At 38.4% G+C, this 19,286-nt stretch overlaps 1 protein-coding gene across 4 annotated transcripts in view; it reads left to right on the top strand.

The window, feature by feature from the left end:
- The window catches only part of ocrl (OCRL inositol polyphosphate-5-phosphatase), a 117,900-nt gene extending 99,085 nt beyond the window's left edge, over positions 1-18,815 (top strand). For 3 of the 4 annotated variants that reach the window (XM_043704675.2, XM_043704674.2, XM_043704678.2), the window contains 3 exons: positions 590-717; positions 4,923-5,034; positions 14,671-18,815. In XM_043704675.2, coding sequence (XP_043560610.1) covers positions 590-717; positions 4,923-5,034; positions 14,671-14,795 — 365 coding nt within the window. In that variant the 3' untranslated portion in view covers positions 14,796-18,815. The remainder of the gene's footprint in view (positions 1-589; positions 718-4,922; positions 5,035-14,670) is intronic. The other variant, XM_087992051.1, reaches the window with a different exon arrangement.
- The last annotated feature ends 471 nt before the right edge of the window (positions 18,816-19,286 follow it).

Raw genomic sequence — 19,286 nt, 5'->3', positions numbered from 1 at the left:
GAGCCAGAAAGCAGAGTTAGATTGGAAAGATTGATCTAAATTTCTAACTATTCTTTGGTATTAAAAGCACATGATTTTTGAGTAGACAAATAATGTGTTCGTAATGCCGATAGAAGACATGGTTTCACTGCTGTAATCTCGTCTATCTTAATTGCATTTTATCTAAACCCATCCAAGTTGCTTTCATGCATTGGCAGTAATTAGCTGTTTGCAGTATTTTAGAGAACAGTATTTCTATCCATATCTTGGTTACAATTAGACTTTGGTGTAGCAAATCAGAGCAGGGTTGTTGGCGAGGGGAGGGCAAGGCTCCAACAGAGGGTGCAACAATGGTTTCAGTAAAATCTGTCATGAAAAGTGCTGACCAAATTTGATGAAAGGTTGCTGGATATTGTGTTCAGTGAAGGAGAATTTTAGGAATTTAATTTTTCATTCTAATCAAACTTTTAATCCCTTCATTAATAACAATGTAAGTTTTGTTGCAATTCCATATATTTCCCTTGAATATTTTATACTAGCCCTAATTTATGTCTGCCATTAAATACTTGACCAATCAATTCTGTTTATTTTTCCTGATTTCACATGCCAGCTGGCAGTAATCATTCAGTAGCTGAAGCTTTGCTCATCTTCCTTGAAGCGCTTCCAGAGCCTGTGATATGTTATGAGCTGCATGTTAGATGCCTAGAAACCTCATTTGATAATCGCAGCTGTAGACAGGTAAAAGTTAAAGTTCCACTACTGTTGTGTGACTATTATGATACTGTATAAAATGGGGCTCACAGCATAAATTAGCATACCTTTTATTCTGTATATATATATAAATAAAAAAACCATAAAAAGGAACAGGAGTAGACCATTGACTCTATTCCGCCAATCAGTAGGATCTGACTACCACTCATCCACTTTCCTCATTTTCTATGTAACTCTTGATTTCCCCTACCCATCATGAACCTATGTATATCAGACTTAAATATATGCAAGGACTCTGACCCCACAGCTGTCTATGGCAAGGACTTCCAAAGATATCCAATCCTTCTAAAAGAAGAAATTCCTCCTTATTTCAGTCTTAAATTGATGCCCCTTTATTCTGAGACTGTGCCCTCTAGCTCTAGACTCTCCCATGAGGGGAAACATTCTCTCTGCATTTACACTGTCAAGCCCTGAAGAATCCTACATGCAATTAACATAGCTACCTTAATTGAAGCCTTTTGCATTTAAATAGATCCTTTACCTCAATTTAGATGGGTCCTTACCTCATTGTAACCCAGGTGATTTGCAACTGCATAGTTTGTAATAAACTTGCATCAGTAGAGATTTTATGCAGAAAGAACATGGAATTAAGTTTATAAAAAGAAAATTTTGATCAATTCAATAGTAAATAACCAGCTCTAACTTGGACCCTAACACCCAATTCAAAAAGTATCTGAAGTGGCAGGTTTCCCTGGCTACAAGATTTTATCTATCCAGATCACTGAACCATCTGAACATAGTTGCCATATCATCAAAGATTTAAGCTTTATCAGCAAGATTGCAATTCTTGTCAGTATTGAGAAATCTCAATTAGAACCAAATCACCAAGACTTTCAGATGGTTCCAGACTAGAGAATATTCCTGCTACCATTAGAGTGACTTGTTCAAGACCATGCAATGTAAAATTCTAATGAACTATTATTTATGGATTTTATATCTCACATAGCATATGGGCCAGCATGCGTCCACAGGATGTGAGCCTTCATTTGTATTCTGTTCCTGGATGTTGAGAATACGTTAAATACATTCCACTTGTAAACTACATCTTGGATGATGGCATGCTCCTCTCTCATAGAGTAAGGCACGCAGATTAAGGGAGATTAGCTCCACATTGTGTAAACTGACAAGCCTGAATTGTATAGCAAATTTTATTGAAGCGAATTCTCAAGTACGTGAAGCATATAAATGAAACCTTGTTTTACAAATATATGAAGATGGCAGGAAAAGCCCAGCTGGTTCAGCCAGCCTGGTCCATATTACAATGGCTAGACAATCATGGCTGAACAGTTTCCCAGCCGTGCAACCATACAATCTCCCAGGAGAGCAAAATGAAAGCAAATAAAGGATCACTACGTGAAAGTAGATAAAGGAAAGGAAACCAGTCCAGGGAAATCATATGAATCCAGTATTACCTGTAAAAAGAACTTCCATATACAGTATTGTGATTTCTGCTCTGTCAGGAATTGATTTAACTTGCTCTTGAAACAATACCAAGAGTCTGTTTCATCATAGCAGTGAAAACGTATTCTGATGGCTCAAAATTCTCTGCAATAAGAAAGAATGCATAACATCCAGCCATTCCAACTTCTACATAGATTAAACTCAGAATCCCCTATCCTACCCATCTGTCAAACAGGAACAAAATAACTATTGGTACTGAATCCAACCATTTAGTTTAGACTTCTCTGTGGATTAAATAATCTGAGATCTTGAACATATCTGCATAATTCAGGATTTTTAAATTAGGAATCGATTTTGTAGCCCAAGTCTAGTCTTTTTAAAAACCACTACATTGCCCATTTAGTGGGAGTGGAATGAAAACAGGGCATAATATGCAAGGTGTGATTTGACCACTGAAACATACAATGTCAAAATAGGCTCCTTTTGATTTCTGCTGAACAGTTCTATTGATATAACCCTATCTTTGTCAGCTTTAGGTACAATTTCTCCACATCCAGGATGTTCCTTCTGCAATCTGTGCACAGTAGCACAATATTTCTTTTTCTTGATTTGTTCAGTATTGACCCCAGCAAATGACACTTCATGTTGTGCTGTCATTACCAACATGCCTGGCACTACATTTATATAAACTTAATCCTTAGTTTTTAATGTAAGATCCAGTCACCCAGCACAAGTAAATCCATTTGGATTTGATTACTTTTCTGGAATCTTAACCCTTTCTCAATGTTGTTCATCTGCAAATTTATCTGCCATACTCTTGACTCTCCCTTGTGTATCTCTAAAGAAGACTGATTCCACTGGTAACATATCTCCAAGCTGAAATACATCTGTTAACTGCAGCTTTTTGATCTTGGGAGTCTGAGCAATTCCTAATCCAGAGTTTTAACTTTCTACTGATGCTACAAAATTTAATCTTGTGAAGTAACCTTGCCAAAAGCTTTCTGCTAGAAAGTGTCAGTGGGATTTCCCTCCTCCACAGTGCCAGGTTTCCTCTCAGAATTTTCTTGTATTAAGGGTGACCTTTGTTTTTTGGATTTCATGTTGTGAACTTCTAATGACACTTTCCTTTCTCAATCATCATTTAGTTTGTGAGCTAAGGAAAGATTATTCCTGATTCGCATTAATGTCATGCAGACATTATGCTTGTATTGCTAAGAGCACCTTGTTGGATTGTAGCTTTTCATGATAAGTAACTAACTGAGCTTGCAGAAATACCAAAAACCCAGATTCCCATTTGACAAAAAGTTTTTTTCAAGAGGAACACATTACTAGCCTGGCTTCTTCAACAGATGTGGAGGAGCTGGTGTTGGACTGGGTGGACAAAGTTAAAAATCACACAACACCACCTTCATCAGATGAAGGAGCAGCACACCAAAAGCTAGTGCTTCCAAATGAACCTGTTGGACTATAACCTGGTGTTGTGAGATTTTTAACTTTGTCCTTCAACAGAATCACTGTAAACACATACACTTAGGCTTCATTATGCACATCTCTTACACTATTTCGTATTCACCTTTCGTCCCCTATTCTTGCCAACTCCTGCTGAATCCTCTTTGGTCATCTCAATAGAACATAAGAACGAGGAGCAGGAGTAGGCCGTCCGACCCTTTGAGCCTACTCCACCACTCAATAAGATCAGGGCTAATCTTTTCTTGGATTCAGCTCCACTTACCTGTGTTTTCACCATATCCCTTAATTCCTTTATTTTTCAAAGAAGTATCTACCTTAGCTTTAAAACCAATTACTGAAGTAGTGTCAACTACTTCCCTGGGCAAGGAATTCCATAGATTAACAACCCTCTGGCTGAAGATGTTCAGTTCTAAACCTGTTTCCTCTAATCTTGAGGCCATGCCCTCTTGTCCTTGTCTCACCTCCCAGTGGGAACAGCCTATCTATTTCTATTTTATCAATTTCCTTCATAAGATCCCACCCCCACAATTCTTCTGAATTCCAATGAATATAATCCCAATCTACTCAGCCTTTCCTCATAAGCCACCCCACCCCACCCCACCCCACCCCCCCCCCCCCTCCCCCCTCCCCCCCCCCCCCCTTAACTCCAAAATAAAGCTAGTGAACTTCCAATAACTTCTAAATCCACACATTTGTCTCCAAAACCTTCCAGTGGTTAAACTGCATCTACCTCACCAAATCTATGCCCCATCCTGCATCTTCTGTGAATTATCCTTTACTATTGGTAACAGAACCTTTTGGCCATCTTGTCCCCAGTCATTTTATTTGTTCTCTTAAATACCCCATCCTCCCCTTCAAAACCTTCCTTATGACACCTTTGTTCACTTACTCTTGCTCACAGAATAATAAAATTGTGTGTAGTAGAACAGCATTCTGACATCAAATTGTTGAGTACTTTAGGACTACTTATCCTATTAAAGATGTCACAGAGTTGGTGATTATCTAAACAGTATGCAAAGGTACATTAATCCTGTACTGATTCACATTTAAATTTATTTATAACCCAGATTCCTATAAATATGATTTATTTGGTAATAATTGGAAAGTACAGTATTATTAAACAGCATTTTATTCACTATGGAATGAAAATGGTATTTCAAGATTATTAGACTCTGTCCCATTATTCTATGTTTTAGTGTTTTGCACTATGCCATGCCACATTGGATATTTAGTATTGTTTTATAGTATTGATGATTTTGAACATATTTACATTATCATAATTATTTGCTCCTTTTCTCCAGTTAATATCTCAGTTGCCCCGCAGTCACAGAAATGTGTTCAAGTACTTGATGGCATTTCTGCGGGAATTGTTGAAGCATAGTGAAGAAAACAAGCTTGATGCTAGGATGTTAGGTAAGAAAAGATGAAACACGTTATCTGCCTGTTAATGGCACAGGTCAAATATCATGCAGCATTACTTAACTGATTTGTTTAAACTCCTTTTTACCTGTAGGTCCCACTAGTATCATTCTCAACAGCAATTTGGTTCTCAGCCTCTGAGTGAGATGGCTGTTACATTGAAATGAGTTGTTTACTTAGATATTGTTATCATTCAATAAGATTTAAACAAGACTGAAAATGTTTATGTTCCAGAAAAAGATTTATGCAACTTCCTTTTGTGCATTTCAGCTATAATTACAATTCATTAATTCAAAACAGCTATTACACCAATTTGAGATAAGACCATAAAACGTAGGAATAGAAATTAAGCCATTCAGCCAATCGAGTCTGATCCGTCATCCGTTTCTCAACCTCAATTTCCTGCTTTCTCCCCAGAACCCTTGAACTCCTTTACAATCAAGAAGCCTATCTCTGTCTTTAGTATACTCAATGATCTGGCCTCCACAGACTTCTGTGGCAGTGAATTCCATAGATTCACTACTCTGTGGCTGAAAAAGTTTCTCCTTATCTCTATTCGAAAAGGTCTTTCCTTTACTCTAAGGCTGTGCACTCAGGTCCTAGTCTCTCCTACCAATGGAAACATCTTCCCAACAAACACTTCATCCAAGCTATTTAATATTCTGTATGTTTCAATGAAATCACCCCTTATTCTTTTAAACTCCATGGAGTATAGACCCAGAGGCCTCAAACGTCCCTCATATGTCAAGCTGTTCATTTCTGGGACCATTTCGAGAATCTCCTCTGAACACGCTCCAGGGCCAGTACCTCCTTCCTGAGATATGCGGCCCAAAATATGGCCTGACCAGAGCCTTATAGAGCCTCAGAAATATCTCCCTGCTTTTATATTCAAATCCATTCAAAATAAATGCTATCATTGCATTTACCTTCCTATCTACTATCTAAACCTGCAAGTTTACCTTGAGAATTCTGGCCTAGAACTCCCAAGCCTCTTTGCACTTCAGACTTCTGAATTTTCTCTCCATTCAGAAAATATAGTCAATGCCTCTACTCTTCCTACCAAGGTGCATGACCTCACACTTTCCCACATTGTACTCTATCTGCCACTTCTTTGCCCACTCTCCTAACATGTTCAAATCCTTCTGCAGCCTCCGCTTCTCCTCAATGCTACCTGTCCCTCAACTTATCTTTGTATCATCTGAAAACTTAGCCAGAATGCCCTCAGTTCCTTCATTTAGATTGTTAATGTATAAAGTGAAAAGTTGTGATCCCAACACTGAGCCTTGCAGACCATCACTTATCACTGACTGCCACCCTGAGAAGGATCCTTTTATCCCCAGTCTCTACTTCCTGCCGGACACCAAGTTTCAATCCATGCTAGCACCTTGCCTCTCACACCATGGGCCCTATCTTACTCAGTAGCCTCCTTTGAGGTATCTTGTCACAGGCCTTTTTGAAATCCAGCTCGAAAATATTCAAGGAGGTAACTCTGGTTTAATCTGCTTGTTACTTCCTTAAAGAATTCTAGCAGATTTGTCAAACATGGCCTCCTCTTGATGAAACCACGCTGACTCTGCCCTATTTTACCATAGACTTCCAAGTATTCAAAAATCTCATCCTTCACAATGCGTTCCAGGATTTTACCCACGACCGAGGTTAGGCTAATCGGTGTATAATTTTCTGTCTTCTGTCTTACTCCCTTTTTTTAAACAGTGATGTTATGTTAGCAATTTTCCAGTCTCTGGGACCCTCTTTGATTCTAGTGATTCCTGAAAGATTACCACTAATCTCTCCACTACCTCTTCAGCTACCTCCCTTATAACTCTGGGGTTTTGTCCATCTGGTCCAGGTGATTCATCCACCTCAGGCCATTCAGTTTTTCTAGCAACTTCTCCTTGGTGATGGTCACTATACTCAGCTGTGCCCACTCACACTCATGAATTTTTGGGAAATTACTCGTGTCTTCCACTGTGAAGACTGACACAAAATAATTATTCAGTTCCTCAGCAATTTCTTTGTTCCCCACTACTATCTCTTCTGGGTCATTTTCCAGTGGCCCAATGTCCACTTTTGCCTCTCTTTGCCCTTTTATATATCGAAATAAACTGTGACAGTCTTCCTTTATAATACTACTTGGTGCTACGAGCTAGTGAGGGCAGGAATAGGAGGATGGAGCAGCTGAATGCATGACTGAGGAGCTGGTGTACGGGAGAAGGATTTACGTTTTTGGTTCGTTGGAAGCTGTTTTGGGGTAGAAGTGACCTGTACAAGAAGGACGGTTTGCATCTAAATTGGAAGGGGACTAATATACTGACAGGGAAATTAGCTAGAGCTCCTCAGGAGGATTTAAACTAGTAAGGTTGGGGGGTACCCAGGGAGGTAGTGAGGAAAAATTTCAATTTGAGACTGGTATAGATGAGAACAAAGACGAGTCAAACAGTCAGGGCAGGCAGGGACAAAGCAGAAAACCAGGTAGGGCTGATAAGTTAAATTGCATTTATTTCAATGCAAGAGGCCTAACAGGGAAGGCAGAGGACCTCAGGGCATGGTTAGGAACATGGGACTCGGATACCATAGCAATTATAGAAATGTGGCTTAGGGAGGACAGGACTGGCAGCTTAATGTTGCAGGATACAAATGCTACAGGAAGGATAGAAAGGGAGGCAAGAGAGGAGGGGATGTGGCATTTTTGATAAGGGATAGCATTACAGCTGTGCTGAGGGAGGATATTCCCGGAAATACATCCAGGGAAGTTATTTGGGTGGAACTGAGAAATAGGTTAGGGATGATCACCTTATTGGGTGTGTATTATCAACTCCCTTAATAGTCAGAGGGAAATGGAGAAAAATAAATTTAAGAAGATCTCTGTTATCTGTAAGAATAATAGGGTGGTTATGGTAGGGGATTTTAACTTTCCAAACATAGACTGGGGCTGCCATAGTGATAAGGGTTTAGGCAGAGAGGAATTTGTTAAGTGTGTACAAGAAAATTTTTTGATTTCAATATGTGGATGTACCTACTAGAGAAGGTGCAAAACTTGACCTATTCTTGGGAAATAAGGCAGGGCAGGTGACTGAGGTGTCAGTGGGGGAGCACTTTGGGGCCAGCGACCATAATTCTATTAGTTTTAAAATAGTGATGGAAAAGGATAGACCAGATCTAAAAGTTGAAGTCTAAGTTGGAGCAAGGCCAATTTTGGCGGTATTAGGCAAGAACTTTCAGAAGCTAATTGGGCGTAGATGTTTGCAGGTAAAGGGACAGCTGGAAAATGGGAAGCCTTCAGAAATGAGATAACGAGAATCCAGAGAACGTATATTCCTGTCAGGGTGAAAGGAAAGGCTGGTAAGTATAGGAAATGCTGGATGACTAAAGAAATTGAGGGTTTTGATTAAGAAAAAGGGAGCCTATGTCAGGTATAGACAGGATAGATCGAGTGAATCCTTAGAAGAGTATAAAGACAGTAGGAGTATACTTGAGAGAAATCAAGAGGGCAAAAAGAAGACATGAGATAGCTGTGGCAAATAGAGTTAAGGAGAATCCAAAGGGTTTTTGCAAATATGTTAAAGACAAAAGGGTAACTAGGGAGAGAATAGGGCCCCTCAAAGATCAGCAAGGCAGCCTTTGTATGGAGCCGCAGGAGATGGGGCAGATACTAAATTAATGTTTTGCATCGGTATTTACTGTGGAAAATGACATGGAAGAAATAGAATGTAGGAAAATAGATGGTGGCATCTTGAAAAATGTCCATATTACAGAGGAGGAAGTGCTGGATGTCTTGAAATGCATAGAAGTGGACAGATCCCCAGGACCTGATCAGGTGTATCCCAGAACTCTGGGAGAAGCTAGGGAAGTGATTGCTGGGCATTTTACTGAGATATTTGTATCATTGATAGTCACAGGTGAGGTGCCGGAAGACTAGAGGTTGGCTAACATGGTGCCACTGTTTTAAGAAAGGTGGTAAGGACAAGCTAGGGAACTATAGACCAGTGAGCCTGACGTCGGTGGTGGGCAAGTTGTTGGAGGGAATCCTGAGGGACAGGATGTACATGTATTTGGAAAGGCAAGGATATGACTTTTTGCATGGGAAATCATGTTTCACAAACTTGATTGAGATTTTTGAAGAAGTAACAAGAAGGAGTGATGAGGGCAGAGCAGTAGATGTTATTTATATGGACTTTAGTAAGGTGTTTGAGAAGGTTCCCCATGGGAGACTGGTTAGCAAGATTAGATGTCATGGAATACAGGGAGAACTCGCCATTTGGAAACAGGACTGGTTTAAAGGTAGAAGACAGAGGGTGGTGGTGGAGGGTTGTTTTTTAGATTGGTGGCCTGTGAGCGGTGGAGTGCCACAAGGATCAGTGCTGAGTCCACTACTTTTCTTCATCTATATAAATTACTTGGATGTGAGCATAAGAGGTATAGTTAGTAAGTTTGCAGATGACACCAAAATTGGAGGTGTAGTGGACAGCAAAGAGGGTTACCTCAGATTACAACAGGATCTTGACCAGATGGGCCAATGGGCTGAGAAGTGGCAGATGGAGTTTAATCTAGATAAATGCGAGGTGCTGCATTTTTGGATATTAAATCTTAACAGGACTTGTACACTTAATGGTAAGGTCCTCGGGAGTGTTGCTGAGCAAAGAGATCTTGGAGTGCAGGTTCATAGCTCCTTGAAAGGGGAGTCACAGGTAGATAGGATAGTGAAGAAGGTGTTTGGTATGCTTTCTTTTATTGTTCAGAGTATTGAGTACAGGAGTTGGGAGGTTGTTGCGGCTGTACAGGACATTGGTTAGGCAGCTGTTGGAATATTGCGTGCAATTCTGGTTTCCTTCCTATCGCAAAGATGTTGTGAAACTTGAAAGGGTTCAGAAAAGATTGACAAGGATGTTGCCAGGGTTGGAAGATTTGAGCTATAGGGAGAGTTAAAACAGCTAGGGCTGTTTTCTCTGGAGTGTTGGAGGCTGAGGGGTGACCTTATAAAATCATGAGGGGCATGGGTAGGATAAAGTCTTTTCCCTGGGGTAGGGGAGTCCAGAACTAGAGGGCATAGGTTTAGGGTGAGAGGGGAAAGATATAAAAGAGACCTAAGGGGCAACTTTTTCACGCAGAGGGTGGTACGTGAATGGAATGAGCTGCCAGAGGATGTGGTGGAGGCTGGTACAATTGCAACATTTAAGAAGCATTTGGATGGGTATATGAATAGGAAGGGTTTGGAGGGATATGGGCCAGGTGCTGGCAGGTGGGACTAGATTGGGTTGGGATATCTGGTCGGCATGAACGGGTTGGACTGAAGGGTCTGTTTCCATGCTGTACATCTCTATGACTCTGCTGGCTAGTTTACCCTCCTGTTTAATCTTGTCCCTCCTTAGTTCTTTTTTGTTGCCCTCTGTTGATTTTTGTAAGCTTCCAAATCCTCTAGTTTCCAACTGTTCTTCACTAGTTTATATGCTTTCTCTTTTGCTTTTGCTTTTATGCTATCCCTAACATCCCTAGTCAGCCATAGTTGCTTCATCCTCCCTGTGCCATGCTTCTTTTTCCTGTGTTTGCTGTGTCTCCTGAATTACTTCCAGAAACTCCTGCCATTGCTGTTCAACTGTCTTTCCTCCTAGGCTCCTCTCCCAGTCAATTCTACCCAGCCTTTCCCTCATGCCTCTGTAGTTGCCTTTATTCAGCTGGAATACCGTTACCTCTGGTTCTATCTTCTCTCTCTCTCTCAAATTGCTGAGTAAACTTGATCATATTATGATCACTGCTTCCTGAAGGTTCTCTTACTTTAAGCTCCTTCATCAAGTTTGTCTCATTGTACAACACTAAATCCAGTATTGCCTGTTCTCTCATGGACTCAGTCAGAAGCTGCTCCATAAAGCCATCTCGCAGACATTCCACAAATTTCTTTTCTTCTGAACCACTACCAACCTGATTTTCTCAGTCCACCAGCACATTGAAATCCCCCATGATCACTGTAACTTTGCCTTTCGTACACATCTTTTCTATCTCCTAGTGTATCTTGCGCCCCAGCTTCTGATTAATCTTTTGGAGGCCTATCCATGACTCCAACTATGGTTTGTTTTTACCTTTGCAATTCCTCAATTTTACGCACACAGATTTTACACCATCTGACCCTACTTCATTTCTTACTATTGATTTAATTTCATTTCTTACTAATAAAGCGATCCCACCCCCTTTGCCCACCTGCCTTTCTTTTCAATAGGATGTATATCCTTGAATATTCAGCTCTCAATCCTGATCCCCTTGCAGCCACATCTGTGATACCCACCACGTTATACCTCACAATTTGACCTCCTCCACAAACCCATTTACTTTATTCCTTATATTGCGTGCACAGAACTTGGAAATGCTTCGTTAGGCTTGTCCTGTAATTAACTTTGGCTTGTTGATTTAAAACAGCTTTGTTAATCTATGTTATGTCATAATATGGAAACTTGAGACATGATTTTAATTTTGACAGTAATTGAAAGCAGGCAAGGTTTTATAATGGGTGACCAGTGTGTTATAGCCTGTTTTCTGACAACACCTGTTAAAATCTGATCTCCAAGTTAGTGCTTTGAACGGAAGGAACTGTTGTACTGTTTTTATTTTAAAAATAAAATTAGTTGCTACTATGATGACACTCTTACCTCCCAGGGCGATGAGGTTTAAGGCTTCAGTTCCCACTCAAGGAATTGTCCACATAATTCTGCTTGCCACTTCACTGTACTGCTGGCAGATGCAATAGTAAAAAGAAGTTCCATTTGTCTGTTGAGGTGGATGCAAAGAGCATAATGTGGAACTTTCTTTTTCGCAGTCAGGAAGTTCTCCTTAAATCTTGGCTTGTTTATTGCTCAACCAACATTATTAAACTGAATTAACTAGTAGTACAAATTTTTCTCTGTTGCAGATCTCTCATAGGTGGACTTGTGTATCTTATGATCACATATAATCTTAAGTATATGTTGAGTTACCGAACCAAATATGTCAGTAAACTGATTTTTATTTTCACTTCCTGCAAACTAATAGTGGACAATCTAACAATTACAATCAGAAATTTAAATTAAGAACATTTAGCATAAGACAGAAAATACTGAATGCTATATTGTGATAATTTGGAGGTGCCGGTGTTGGATTGGGGTGTACAAACATACAATACCAGGTTATAGTCCAACAGGTTTATTTGGAAGCACTAGCTTTCAGAGTGCTGCTCCTTCATCAGATAGTTGTGAAGTATTAGAGGCATTATCCTGGAGACTAGATTTGGCAGAATACAGGCTTTAACACACTGGTCACTCATTATAAGATCGTGCCTGCTTTCTGTTACTGTCAAAGTTAAAATCATGTCTCCAGTTTCCATATTATGACATTACAAAGATTAGCAAAGCTGCTTTAAATCAACAATGCAAAGTTAATTACAGAACTAGCCTAATGAAGCACTTTCAAGCTCTGTACTCTATAGATCTTACACTCCACAACCACCTGATGAAGGAGCAGCGGTCCGAAAACTAGTGCTTCCAAATAAACCTGTTGGCCTATAACCTGGTGTTGTGTGATTTTTGAACTCTATATTGTGATAGTTGACTAAAGGGAATTTTTCTGATCAGCATTTTTCTAAATCTAGTCAGCCATGTACTTGTGAACCAGATTTTCTCTTTCCAAATACTGCTGTTTTACCAGATATCAGATTTTCCATGTTCTCCTAAGATCAAAATTTGATTTCTGACTCTCCTACAAAATTTAACTAGTTGAACTGCCCGACAAACTAGCCACTCGTTTTTGAGTGGATATAACCAGTGAAAATCGTACTGCAAATAAAATCAGTGCCTTTGTAGCAATATAACTGCTAACTAGAAGTATTGTTTTTAAGGAAATTTATTTATGGGATGTGGACATTCCTGGGTAAGCCAGCATTTATTGCTCATCCCTATTTACCATTTAATTGGAGTGGTTTGCTCAGAATATTTAGAGAAATAACTTTGTATTTTGAAAAAATGTTGTGGGATCTATTGCATTCACCTGAGGGAGCAGATGGGGTTTTGATTTAATATCTCATTCAAGCATTAGCACCTTAAACACTGTAGAGATCTCTCAGTATTTTAGCCTGCCAAGCCTGTGCCAATTCTTAATCTTTATTTAGACCGCTATTTATAGTCCACACAGTTTCTATCCCTCTTTTATCTCCCATTAATGTACCTATTAAGATATGCCTTAAATGTTGCTAAAGTGCCTGCTTCCACCATCTCCACTGGCAATGTTCCAGGCACCCACCATACTCTGTGTAAAAAATGTTCTTCGTGCTTCTCCTCTAAACTTGCCCCCTCTCACCTTGAACCTGTGCTTTCTTGTAGATGGCCTATCCACGTTATCTGTGTGTCTCATAATTTTGTAGACTTCTATCAAATGGCGCCACAGCCTCTGTCTTTCCAGTGAAAACAATCCAAGTGTATCCAACCTCTCCTCAGACTTAAAACCCTCCAAACCAGGCAACATCCTGGCAAACCTTCTCTGCACCCTCTCCAAATCATCCATATCCTTCTTGTGGCGATCAGAACTGTGCACAATATTCCAAATGTGGACTAAAAGTTTTTTTACAGCTACTGTCATTCAAGCCCCTTAATGTGTCACTGACTTCAGCTTTTAAACTCTGGTGCACCTTCTTCAAATAATTTTACTTATCTTCAGTCTGGCTTTATATCAAAACTTAAATCAAGCTTAAGTAAAAATTCTCTTTGGAGCAAATGCTCAAATGTTCCAAAAAAAACTGATCGGTCATATTGCCACGTGTACATAGAACACAGTGCTACCTGCCTTGAAGTATAATTTGTTAATTCTGAATGATGTTGGGTATTGTTTATTTACTTTTTAATATGATGAGTTTCACTTGATTAAAAACAAAATGCTGAGAGTTCAGCTGGTCAGGTAGCATTTCTAGAGAGAAGCAGTTAACAGTTTAGGTCACCTTGTATTAATCTTGAAATGTTAACTATTTCCTCACAGTTGTTCCCTGAATTGAATATTTCCAATAATTTCTCTATTTTGAGTATCACATCATTTTGCTTTTGTTGTTAGTGATTTCACTCAATGTTTTTCTGTTTGTATTATGTTGGTAAACTGAATGTAAGGATATATCTATATTTCAATCCTTCTTTCTCAAAGGCACTAGTTCAGATGTGAAGGATGATTGCCAGCAACTCTGAACTGTTACAAAAGAGTTTCCAGATCCTGGATCCATCTTGCAAATATGCCACAGAGATCCATATTACTGAGTACAAATAGCAGTGTGGATGAAACTAAAACAAACTAAACTACATTAGACAATACACTTAAATAAGAGAGTGAAAGCATATGGGCATTAACACATGAAGATAAGATTTGACTAATATATCTAAGATCCGAACCAGGTATATGTGTGATTACCATGTTTCACAATATTTAGCATGATGTCAAAGTGTTAGTTTGATGTCAAAACCTAAAGGCAGATCTTGACTTCAACTCTTTCAGTGGCATCAACCACACAGTAAAAGAGAACCAAACCCCAGCAATGGTTATTGTCCTCTGAAATGAAGGTAAAAAGTTCAGGCCAATTGAAGAAAACCATATTAAAAGATATTATATAATTTATTTTTCTGTAATCAACAGCTACCCTCTTTGCAAGTCTTCTTTTGAGACCACCACCAAATTTAATTGGGAGGCAAACCCAGAATGATCGCCAACGTGCTGTGGATTTCATCTATGGCTTCCTGACCAGTGGAGATGATGACTAAATGCTAGGCAAACATATCAGCACACCTTCACTGCACTGTGACAGTAGCTGCATCTGTTAAAGTTGTGATTGAATGATACAGGTGATGAGACCTATTTTTTTCAGTGCATTTCAGTATTGACCAGAGTGAAATAAGACAGCTGCTTAATCTTTTTCTCATTAAGTAGCTAAGAATGCTTGTCACACTGTGGCCCAGTATAATCATACACGTTTTCAGCAGTTGCATTACTCTTGTCAATCTGAACTTTCATCCAACTATTACATCTTTTTCTAGTAATTTGTTTAAAAATCTATATTTACTGCCAAGTTAGTTCAAGTTAAGAGTGGGCATCTTTTATGTAATTGAAAGTGACTGAAGGGTGTTGTCTCTGGTGAAACAGGGAATATGCCTCAATCACAGTACATGAAACCTGTATATGCTTCCACCATTGAAATGCAGTAATCAGTCATAATTGTAGCAGTACATAGAAAATAGTCTGAAACAGCCTCAAATGAGTACAAACAGTAAATTAATGCATTGAGTAATAATGCTTCGATTCCCACAATTGTGCTGGTTCTTGTGTCTACTTAAAAACAGAATGCTACATTGTGTCTTGAGTAAAAGTACTTTGCATAAGAGATTATTCGAAGCTTTTAGCCTATACACCCAAATAAAGAAGACCACATGGAAGCAGCAGATTATTGGGAAGACAGAAAGAATGCTTTAATTTTCAGGGATCGAATTTCTTTAATATAAATCATAATATTTGTTCTTTGAAATATGACTAATGCATAAAGTTTTTTAAATTTCCAGAATTCTTGATGCCCTTAAGCATAATTAGACCAGCAAATATGCGACTTGTCTGCAGAGTTCATGCAGAGATTCTGTACAAGTTTTGCAAAACTCTATTCAAGAAATGGATGTAGCAATGGTTACTTGTTTTTTTCGTATTGATTGAATATTACATTTGTGATATACAAATTATATATGCTTTACCTGTGAGGTAATAATACAGCTTTGTTTTCTAATTTCTGCATGAAGAAGTCAAAGACTACCCTGTCATGTAAAAGCAAAGGGCAGTCGTGTCATGTAACATTAGATTCCAAACCAATTTTAGACCATCCAATTCCAGATCCAGTGTACAGAGAATTCAAATTTAGATCAGCCTGAGTGAATGGCTGAGTTTTGCCTGTTGTAAGCTGAAGTGGTCCAGCTCATCATCCAGAATCAGATTTCCTGTTTGCCAATCAGTAATATTGCAGTGCCATAAACTATTCCTGCCACTTAAACAGAGAAAAAATGTATGAATGTTAGCTCAATCTTTTTATTCAATTGGAATAATTTTAAGTTGAAACCGTGTATCATTCAATCACTAGTAAAAAGCCATGTGTTAATCAGTTAAACTGATGTATTGTTGCCAGATCCTAGTCATGGGGACGCGAGTGTGTACATATATTTAAAAATCTATGTCATAAAATTTATGTGTTACCCAGAGTACTTTCAATACAATGTATACTCCTAAGTAAGGTGCAAATATATTTTTTTCCAAAATCAACCAACACCTACTTTTGATGAGATGTTTGTAAATGTCTGTAGAGATGCCTTGTTTCAAACTCCACATTCCGTTATGAACACCTTTGCTGAGAATATCAACACTAAGAACCTTTCTGCTCGATTTCAGTTGTTTAATGTTTTTTCTTCTAAATGCATTGCCTAAGTGATATGAAGAATGTAATACTTATGTACAATTAAATTATTTTTTAGTACAAATTGGCTTGAATCTAAGAGTTGAAAGATATCAATTGCACATCAGTTGAAATGAAATATAATCAGGCAGCTCAATTTTTGAAGTCGCTGATAGCTAGAAAAGCAGAGGTGTTAATGTGAAACTTTGGACTGGTATTTTTGCTAACCTAACTAGGGCAAATTGAGATAACTGACATCAATCAAAACCAGAAACTAATTGAAAGCCCATTAAATTCCTCTCCTTCAGTGTACTGAACTACTGAAGTGTCTTCGTCTGTTGTTTAAAGGTTTTATCATCTTTGTTTTTATCACTGTAGTGCCAGGTGTAAGTCAACAGACTTGATAAACTAATTGAGAGGCCTAATTCAAAAGATCAGTTATCAGAAGTATTCAATGTCATTGGTATGGGGGCAGGTATTTAGATGCCAAACTGTGATTTGCAATTGTTGTAATACACTACAATGTATATTTCAATATTTAAATTCTTTCAGTATCTTAGTTAAACTTTCCAATTAAAATCAGTTTAAATCTGTGTCCACATTATTTGTCTTTTATTAATATATAGTTCTGACTTTTCTTGTTTGGACCTTTTGAGTTATCAGGAAGTTTATTTTCATAATTGACATCCTCAATCTCTTAAAGTATCTTAACATTTGAGATAAATGAGGAATGCAACACATCATTTTGATAGCAAACATTTATAAAGTTGTTTTGCTGTGCTATCTTAGAATGCAGCCTGATCATTGTTATTTATTCAAATAATTAATTTAACTAATAACATGGTATAGCTAATTTCGATAATGCATTTTTAAAAATGAAACACAAAGTAGTGTGAAGTAATTGTTACATTCCAGCATATCAAAATACAAGCTGTTAATCTTTTGAGGTGGAGAATTGAATTGTTCATTCTGTGGTATTCCAGGATGACATTACAACTATTGCTTGTTAGTTGTTTGATAAAGACAGTCCTTGTTCACTCTTCTTATGTTTGCTTTGAGTAACAAAAGAAGGCATGTGTTCAGTTCTGATATTCAGTACAAGGAAAATCTTTGAAATTGTGTATAAGATCAGATCTTTGAAACTACTTGTTAAAGTTTAAATTATTTGTCCTTAATACTGACCCTTCTGGAAGTAATGTTTGATATGGTTCTTTAATGTATGTATTTTCCCTTTTATGGTACTATACATTTGCAATGTCAGTGGGTCGCCAATCCATGGTCTTACATGTATTATAGTACTGTTTTTTTGAGCAGTATGTATATTTGTTTTCTGTTATTTAGGCTATAAATATGCAGCTACTTTGAAATCCTTTTTGATTAAAAGTAAAACAGCACTCCATATTGAAAGTACATTTGAGTGTGAAGTTCAGAAATTTGAGAGATCCTATCATAAAGGAAGGTTATCTCGGCTGCACATTCAAACAAACAACCATAACAACTTTCAAGACGCTCTGAATCTTAGAAATTAATCCTGTAAACATATTAGTTTATTTTAACATTATTTTATAAAAATGTAGATAATTTTGTGCTTCGGATTTAGGAAGCAACCTTTTTAAAGAGTTTTCTAACAAGTCATTCTTAAGGTGTCTGAAATGTCTGTAAAGTAGGTGCTGTCTGTCTGCTCGGGTCACAGGTTGGATTAAATAGGGTGGTGTCTTCTGTGGATGGAAGTGATGTATTTTGAATTTGATATCTTTATTTATTGACCAAAAACCTAGTGGCCTCAACCAGTTTTATGTTTAAAATTTATGTCACTTATATATTGTTCATAGTATCTTGCATATTATACTCAGAAGGTTGCTTAAATATATAACACAGATTAGTTGGAGACTAAAATAATCACAATGGCTATGTTTTTGGGTAGCATTTGGTTAACTTTATCTGCTTGCTGCAACATTTGCCTTGCTCATGTTTTTCTCCTCAGTTCTTTCAGTTCATCTAGAACCATACCTATGTGACCAAAAGAGTATGATTGCAGGCCTATACAAAATGTCAGCATTTTGAAACTAAGGTGCTTGTCCTACTGTCAGAGCATTCCCCCCCACCCCCTCATTCTTGCAATAGAGACATTGCTCAGCTTAGAACTTGAACAGGTTAGAGGATTAAATGTACATATCACTTGATGCTGAAATTTACAGTTCGAATGCTGAGCATTGCTGTACTAGTGTTGTTCAGAGTTTTTTTTTGTTCCAAGTTGTACTGTAGGCACTGCTCAATCTACTTTTTATTGTAAATGCAATGTCCTTGTTATTGATCAACTGCATGATGTTTAATAAAATCCACTGTTTCAAATTTGTTTTAAAACTTTACTGAAATATTATGTACAGTCCCATTGCATCTCATTGAACTGCTCCTGTTTTGTCATCACATTCATGCTCTGCATGCTAATATTCTGGAATCCACATCATAGAAGGGACACGATGGCACCAGAGAGGGTGTAGAGGAGATTTTCCAGGATTAGATTACATTACAGTGTGGAAACAGGCCCTTCGACCCAACAAGTCCACACTGACCCGCCGAAGCGCGACCCACCCATACCCCTACATTTACCCCCTACCTAACACTACGGGCAATTTAGCATGGCCAATTCATCTTACCTGCACATCTTTGGACTGTGGGAGGAAACCGGACCACCCGGAGGAAACCCACGCAGACACGGGGAGAACGTACAAACTTCACACAGTCAGCTGCCTGAGGCGGGAATTGAACCCGGGTCTCTGGTGCTGTGAGGCAACAGTGCTAACCACTGCGCCACCGTGCTGCCCAC

Source organism: Chiloscyllium plagiosum, unplaced genomic scaffold (genome assembly GCF_037043375.1).
Source record: "Chiloscyllium plagiosum isolate Xiang-an unplaced genomic scaffold, Cpla_swu_hap1 HiC_scaffold_11, whole genome shotgun sequence".
In the NCBI taxonomy this organism is placed as follows: Eukaryota; Metazoa; Chordata; class Chondrichthyes; order Orectolobiformes; family Hemiscylliidae; genus Chiloscyllium; species Chiloscyllium plagiosum.
The sequence above is the reverse complement of the archived record's forward strand: the minus strand, read 5'-3'. Positions and strand labels throughout refer to the sequence as shown.